Genomic DNA, 7,630 nt, shown 5'->3' with positions numbered 1-7,630 from the left:
AGACAGGAGTGCCTGGTGTGCTCTGGTCCATGGGGTCACAGAGTTGGAACGAACGACTAAACAACAACAACATACCTGGAGGTCTCAGGGCAGTTCACAGAAAAGTTCAACATAAAAACCACAATATATATAATCAAAATTTTAAAAACCCCAGTAACACCCCCTGTGGGAGCCAGCTGTATGCCATCTACCCCTCCTCTCTGAACTAAATTTCAGCAAGGAGCGCAGCAAGACCAATTGCCAGAAACTGCATTGGCCCGTGAACTCCTGTTTTGCTATACAGTACATATTTAAGTACTTCAGCCAGCCAAGATTATTTGTTTATATTCAGTGCTTTTTTCTAAAAAAAATGTTTAGGGGGCACTCTCATTTTGACTCAAGAAAACCACCATTTTATAGTTCAAATCGGGGGAAATAAATATAGTACATGGACAAAAGCACAGATTCACAAAATGTTAGGGGTATGCGCCCCCCCCCCAGCAAAAAACCCCCACTGTTTATATTCCTGCTGCATTTGCAAAATGGTTGATTTTTGCCGGGTTGTGTGGTTTGTTTGTTTTTTTGGAACTTCATCTTCTGCATTTTGATATATTTCCGACGTATTCCAATGTTTTCGGGACCGCAAGCCGCTTTAGCACAGCTAAATTGCGGGGAAAGCGGCGTATAAGTCAAACGACCCATCGACAGAGAAGCCGGCCGATGGAATCCTAGAGGCGCCGCTGTAGCGGATGATGCGGAACTCGCCCAGGGAGCCTCCTAGCGCCGCTCTACTCTCCGGGCGTGCTTTTTATGGTTGCGGCGGCTTCCGCTTCCGGCGTAAACACTTAAAGGCAGGCGGCTGAAGCGGCGGCGGCGCTCTTAGGAACGGAGTCGGCTGCTGCTGCTGCTGCTGCTGCTGCTGCGTCGTGGAGATGTCGGACTCGGAGAGCGAGGAGGACGAGGGCGGCGACAGCCGGGCGGCGCCCTTCTCCCTGGCCGGCTTCCTCTTCGGCAACATCAACGAGCAGGGCCAGCTGGAGGGCGAGGGGCTCCTCGACCAGGTGGGCGCTTGTCGGGGGTGGGGGTGGGGGCTTACTGGCCCGGAGGTGCAGGGGACGAAGGGAGGGAGGGCTGGGTAGCTAGCTAGCTAGCTAGCTGGCTGTGTCAAGGTAAAGGGGTCGCGCGGAGTGGGGCGTGGCGCAGGGCACAGTGGGAGGGGCCGAGTTGAAGGGGAGAGGGACCGGGAAATGTGTGTGTGTGGGGGGGGGGACGGGACACCTGTCAAGCTGGGTAAAATTGGAATGGGGACGGGACAAGGGGGGCACGGGGGAAAGGTAGGGGCGGGGGACTGGCTAGTCGGGTCGAGCTGAACGGGGGAGGGGGGGACTGGGAACGGTGGGGGGCTGGCCAGCCCGGTGGAGCTGGAGATGTGTGTGTGTGTGGGGGGGGGGTGCAGGACCGCACGCGGGAGGAGAGGCGGGAAGGAAGGGGAGAGGGGGCTGCCAAGCCATGGTGGGGGGGGGGGGCGAGGGCTGTGCAGACGGGATGCGGGGGCTGCCAAGCCATTGAGGGGGGTGGCGAGGGCTGTGCAGACGGGGGGGGCGGAGGTTGCCCAGCCATGTGGGTTGGGGCAGGGGCTGTGCAGACAGGGGGCGGGGGTTGCCGAGCCATGGGGATGGGGGGGCAGGGCTGCCCAGCTGTCAGGACGGGGGAGGGTTCTGGGTCAAGCTGGAGCAAGGAAGAGAAGGTGGAGGGATGGAGCGAGGAGGGGAAGGGAGGGAGGCAGCAGGGAAGGGATGGGGAAGTGGGCACACGTGGTGTTGGGTGACCTTTAGGTAAACTGGTCTCAAATTATTAAGGGCTTTATATGCCAATAGAGTAACACCTTCAACCCGGCCTGGTAGCAAATTGGCAACTAGTGCAGATCTCTGAGCAAGGCACAGTGGTTTGAGTTAGAGCATCTACTTTCTATGAGCATCTACTTTCCAGCCAAATCCTGTTTTCTTTCTGTCCCCCCCCCCCAGGAGTCAAAAAAACATTTGGCTGGACTTGGGGCATTGGGTCTGGGGAGCCTCATAACAGAAATCACAGCCAGCGAAGATGATGCTTCTGAGGCAGACGGAGCCCAGTTGGATGAGGAAGGTAAGATAACGTTTTTTTCTTAGGACTGGGACAGAATAGCTTTCTCCAGGCCTTTCATATGTTGTTGGAAGCCCCATCAGCTGCAACTGATGGCCAGTGGTCAAGGATGTTGGTACTTGTGGTACAACAACTTACTGAGGGCACTAGGTTGGGAAAGGCTAAGATATAAGGGCTTTGCTCCCTCAGGAATCAAGGCTGACACCTTTTTGTGCATTTAAAAAGAGGTGCAGCTGGTTAATTCAGTGTTCTGGCATTGCTTACTCAGGGTTTGCAAGTAATGGCTGAACTTATTAGCAAAGCAGTAGCCTCTACAAGCCGCCTGTGAAGTCCAGCACCACTATGATAGCACAATATTTTATTTTAATTTGGGTACCACTCTTCATCCATAGATCTCTGGGTGGTTCAAACTTAAAAATACAGAATAAAAACACAAAATACAGAATAAAACAGGAACAAAAAAACCCACAAACCAATGAACCCCCCTCACCCTCTCCCACAACCCTGTGTAAAAGTGGTATAAGATGTTAATCAGCCAAAGGCCTGGTTGAAGAATGCTTTCACATGGTGCCTAAAGGTGTATAATGAAGGCACCAGGTAATCCTCCCTGGGGAGAGCATTCTGCAGGCAGAGAGCCACTGCAAAAAAGGCTTGTTCTTGTCTTGCCACCCTCCTGACCTCGTGTGGAGGAGGCATACCTAGAAGGTCCTCCAACAGTAGTCTCAAGGTCTGGGTAGACTCATATGGAGAGAGGTGCTCCTTGAGGTATTGTGGTCCTGAGCCGTTTAAGGCTTTATAGATGAAAACCAGCACTTTGAATTGGGCCCGGAAACTAACTGGCAGTCAGTGCAGTGGGGCCAGAATTGGCATTATATGCTGAAACCCGTATTGCCCTGGTGAGCAGCATTATTCTTGAGTGTGGGTGCGGAAGCTGGGATAGAAAAATGGTGTGGCCTGTTTGGTCTGTAATTTTTCTGTGTTCTTCCCTGTTCCTCTCCTTGCCGCCAGGCTGGGTTAAGAGCACCGAGGATGCTGTCGATTATTCTGACATCACCGAAGTGGCTGAAGATGAGAGCCGCAGGTACCGGCAGGCAATGGGCAACCTTCAGCCAGTTCAGAGGGCAGGTAGGTGGTGGCAGCTGCTTTCCTGTGTCACAACTGATCTTTCACCTCTTCAACTGGTCATAGAATCATAGAATTGGAAGAGACCACAAGGGCCATCCAGTCCAACCCCCTGCCAAGCAGGAAACACCATCAAAGCATTCCTGACAGATGGCTGTCAAGCCTCTGCTTAAAGACCTCCAAAGAAGGAGACTCCACCACTCTCCTTGGTAGCAAATTCCTTGCTAACCTGGCACTCGCCCTGGCTCCCTGTTGCTCTTCTTGTTTAGCATCTTGTGTATGGGGCGTTAGGGGAAGGGTAGTACCTCTGGATGACCAGCCCCATCTGTTCCTCACCTCCCTCTACAGCTCGTGCAGAAACCGCCTTCTTGACTGTTGGGCCCATATTGTTCTTGTCCTCTCAATCCGACGGAGCCTGTTTTTCGCATGCGTGCGAAGTCCCTAACTAACCAGGGGGTTGAGACCTGTCGGCTACCCTCACCTGGTTTAGCTGGCCAGTTGAAGCCAATTCCAGGGTGTGGCTGCTGTCACGTGCTGTCACATTCCCTTTGTTTTTAAATTTACTGTACAGACACCTGGGAGTTTTATATTAAAAGAACATAGGAAGCTGCCTTATATTGATCCAGATCCCTGGTACATCTGGTTCAAATGGGATGTGGGATCTTAAGGTTGGCAGTTCGAATCCACACGTCGGGGTGAGCTGCTGTCACTTTGTCCCATCTCCTGCTAACCTATCAGTTTGAAAGCATACCAGCGCAAGTGGATAAATAGGTACCGCTGCGGTGGGAAGGTAAATGGCGTTTCTGTGCACTCTGGCACTTGTTGCGGTGCCCCGTTGTGCCACAAGCGGTTTAGTCATGCTGGCCACGTGACCCAGAAAAACTGTCTGCGGACAAACGCCGGCTCCCTCGGCTTGAAAGCAGAGATGAGTGCTGCACCCCATAGTTGAATTTGACTGGACTTAGCTGTCCAGGGTAAACCTTTACCTTTTTTACCATCTTGTTCAGATGGTGGGAATAGAAGATCTGTTTTGGATGATGGAGGGTGCCTGGATCTTCTTGGAATGTTTAATCCTGGTGGTTTTTAATAAGGACAATAAACCGAAGTTGTGATGTGATGGAGGGCTGCCCACCACTCCATTCTTCTCTTCCTTTCCCTAGATGATGACGATGACGATTATGATGCTGACTGTGAAGATATTGACTCCAAGCTGATGCCTCCCCCGCCACCACCTCCAGGGCCGATGAGAAAAGAGGACGAAAAGGACGCGGCTGCTTCTGGTGTGTATGTACCCCTGGGAAGTGCCTGTAAGCCCTGCAGAGCCCAGGGGTGAGCAGTATCGTAGGCATGTAGAGTTGGAAGGGAACCCGAGGGTCATCTAGTCCAAACCCCTGCAATGCAGAAATCTTTTTGCCCAACTCGGGCTCGAACCCACAACCCCGAGATTAAGAGTCTCATGCTCTACCCTCTGAGCTATCCCAGGTCTGAAACAAATCCAATGAAAAATAGTGGGTGGAATCCAGTGTAGCAATACTTCTTGTTCTGTTAGCATAAGGATTTTTTGCTTGTGCCATGTAACTTCCTCCATGTGCACCCCACACCCAGTCTGTTCTGGAGAGGCTACATTGGCAGAGGAGAGGGGTAGGATGTTCCGTTGCACAAGCAGAAATCCTTGCACTGGCAGAACATTCACACAGTGCCACTTTGGATACAACCCTAAGCTGGGAATTCCCTTTTGTGTTGCTGCCTCAGTTGAAATGTGGTTTTATTTTGATGTACTTTTTTCTGGCTTGCAGTTTGTCACTTTAAAGTGCTTTCAGCTTTGTGAAAAGGCAGTATGCAAATGTGCTTCATTTATTCAATAACCGTAGAATCTACCGGAAGCAGGAGAATTGGATCTGAGAATTTAAAACTCCCTGAGTGCGGAGTCCATGCAGTTTTTGATGTGTCCAGGAGGGTTCTCTTGGTGTCTCTTCCCCACCCACTCACTTGACCCTTTTTTAAAATGCAAGCTGAGAATTTCAAGATGCTGGCTTCCATTTGAAATACTGCACTTTTGTCTTTGATGCCTGGAATAAGGCATGTGACCCAGGGTTAGATTTCTGTCATGTTGAGGTAAGGAAGTAGTGTCTTCCTTCCTTCCTTCCGTCCGTCCTTTTTTTCTTTCTTTCTGAGAGGTACTCTCTTCCAGGGTCTGAAGACAATGATGGTATCATCCTTCCATCCATCATTGCACCTTCATCCGCTACCTTGGAGAAGAATGACTTCAGCAGCTCTTCGGATTCTGAATCGGAGTCGGGGTCCCAGGACTCGGGGAAGGCAGAGTCCAAGGACAGCAGACTTACGCTGCCACTTGCAGGGATAATGCAGCAGGATACCACCAAGCAGCTGCCCAGTGTCACGGCCCTGTTCCCCGAGTTCAGGCCAGGCAAGGTAGGGCTTGAAGGTTGACACTCTGCAGAAAATGACAGATGGGGGACCGAGTGAAAGGCTGTGCTTTGTGCTAAAAGGATGGAGGCCCCCCCCCGTACTTTATTTACTTTATTTTACGTCATATAAGTTAGTGGATACAGATGGGCTACCTTCTCGGGTTGATGAGCCTCATGTAGGAGAAAGTAAACTCTGATCCTAAACCTCCACTGCCCTACACAAATCTGGAGTGTAGTCTCTAAAACGCTTGGATGGCGTCTTGTATGCCTCCTTCCAGCAACTCCTGCAGCCAAGCTGGTGCCAAATGTACTGCTCTGCATTCCTTTGGCCCACATCAGTGAGGCTTGTTGTCTGGGCAAAAAGGTAAAACAACGAAATTGAGGGAAAAAATCACAGCCAAACTTAAAAGCATACAGAGGATAAAATGCTAAAACAAATGAATTGTGGTGTTTAATACAGCTTCACTAGGTGAGAACAACAGTGGCCGCTGGGAACCCACAAAAACAGAGTTCAAAGGCATATGTTACCCCAGGCTTCTCATCTTAGATTTTCACGTGTAGGAACCAAGTCTTATAGTAAGCAGGATTGCGATTGGGAAACCAAGCAATGGCCTTATCAGAAGAGCAAATGTAACATCATAGGAACAGGCTTGAATAGCAAGTTCATATATTTATCTGCCAGTTTCAGCAGATTCCTTCACACTTCATTACAGACATTTCTGCTCTTTTACAACATCCTTTCACTCAATATTCTCTTCGCACTTGCTTTTACTGCCAGTAAGCTATCTTTCAGAAGGTACATCGTGTTGATTTAAGCCAGGATCTATCCAGGTCTTGTGCCCCTCTTTGTGCCCCGACTGGGCCAGGCGATAAGACTGGAACACCTACAGCTTAATCATAATATCTGGACTCAGGACTGTCTGTCATGAGCACCCTCACTTCCTCAGAGGTCGAATAAAGCGCTGGCTATGTTAACTTGAAACAGTTCTTCTTTATTTTCTACAAGCTACAATATATACATAACTATACAGCTTGTGTGGCTAAGTTTCTTCCACACATCTTATCTCCAGAACAAACCCTGTCTCTAACACACACAGTGAAGGTCACATTCTGTCTGACACAGAGAAGCTAATTAAGAGATCAAAGACTCAGTTCCCTCCCCCTTCTCTCAGACCATAAGTCACACGATTCTCACAAAGGGAGGGGGTGAAATACTAACACATCGATGTCTTTATTCGCCACAGTGGCACTTTTTTTGGGGGGGGGGGATTGCAGCTCTTCCCACCAAAAAATTGCCCCTCCCTGCTACTGAAAATGCTGCCCCACTGCAGTTAGGCTTGGAAAAAGCCTCCTATTTTATAGCAGTTTTTGAAGCCTGGTTGTGGCGGGGGCAAATGTTACATTGACAGAATGGAAGTTGATGTCCGTGAGTGTAGGGAAGAGAGTTATCTGAATGAATAACTCTGCGTGTGTCCCCCAAGTTGAGGGGGCTCTCCCACTCCCCCCTCCTCCTGGTCTAGCATCCCCATCTGCAGAGGGCTGCCTCTCCAGTGAGCCGGAGAGATGTGAACTTGCCTCTGACACAGCTGAGTGACCAGAGGCCAGTCGCTTGCGCCTCCCAACCTTTCCTCCCCTCTCTGCGTCTCCCCGTAGGTGCTGCGCTTCCTGCGCCTCTTTGGCCCTGGGAAAAACATTCCATCGGTCTGGCGCAGCGCCCGCAGGAAGCGCAAGAAGAAGCACCGGGAAATCACTCCGGAAGTGCAGGTCCTGGAGGGAGAAGCCGCGGTTGAGACAATTGTGGAAGAGAAATCTCCCTGGGAGTACGAATACGCCCCGCCGCCTCCTCCGGAGCAGTGCCTTTCAGATGACGAGGTGAGTCTTCAGGAGCAGAGAGGATGATAGAACAGGTGTGTGTGTGTGTGTGTGTGTGTGTCACATCACATGGCTTTGTTGCTACTCCA

General features: G+C 50.7%; 1 protein-coding gene across 4 annotated transcripts in view; it reads left to right on the top strand.

The window, feature by feature from the left end:
- The first annotated feature begins 891 nt into the window (after positions 1-891).
- The window catches only part of LOC117059464 (transcription initiation factor TFIID subunit 1), a 43,634-nt gene continuing 36,895 nt past the window's right edge, over positions 892-7,630 (top strand). For 3 of the 4 annotated variants that reach the window (XM_033171228.1, XM_033171229.1, XM_033171227.1), the window contains exons 1-6: positions 892-1,040; positions 2,004-2,121; positions 3,127-3,243; positions 4,401-4,520; positions 5,432-5,673; positions 7,323-7,541. In XM_033171228.1, coding sequence (XP_033027119.1) covers positions 912-1,040; positions 2,004-2,121; positions 3,127-3,243; positions 4,401-4,520; positions 5,432-5,673; positions 7,323-7,541 — 945 coding nt within the window. In that variant the 5' untranslated portion in view covers positions 892-911. Of the gene's footprint in view, positions 1,041-2,003; positions 2,122-3,126; positions 3,244-4,247; positions 4,251-4,400; positions 4,521-5,431; positions 5,674-7,322; positions 7,542-7,630 lie in introns of all 4 variants that reach the window. The other variant, XM_033171225.1, reaches the window with a different exon arrangement.

Source organism: Lacerta agilis, chromosome 14 (assembly GCF_009819535.1).
Source record: "Lacerta agilis isolate rLacAgi1 chromosome 14, rLacAgi1.pri, whole genome shotgun sequence".
In the NCBI taxonomy this organism is placed as follows: Eukaryota; Metazoa; Chordata; class Lepidosauria; order Squamata; family Lacertidae; genus Lacerta; species Lacerta agilis.
The sequence above is the reverse complement of the archived record's forward strand: the minus strand, read 5'-3'. Positions and strand labels throughout refer to the sequence as shown.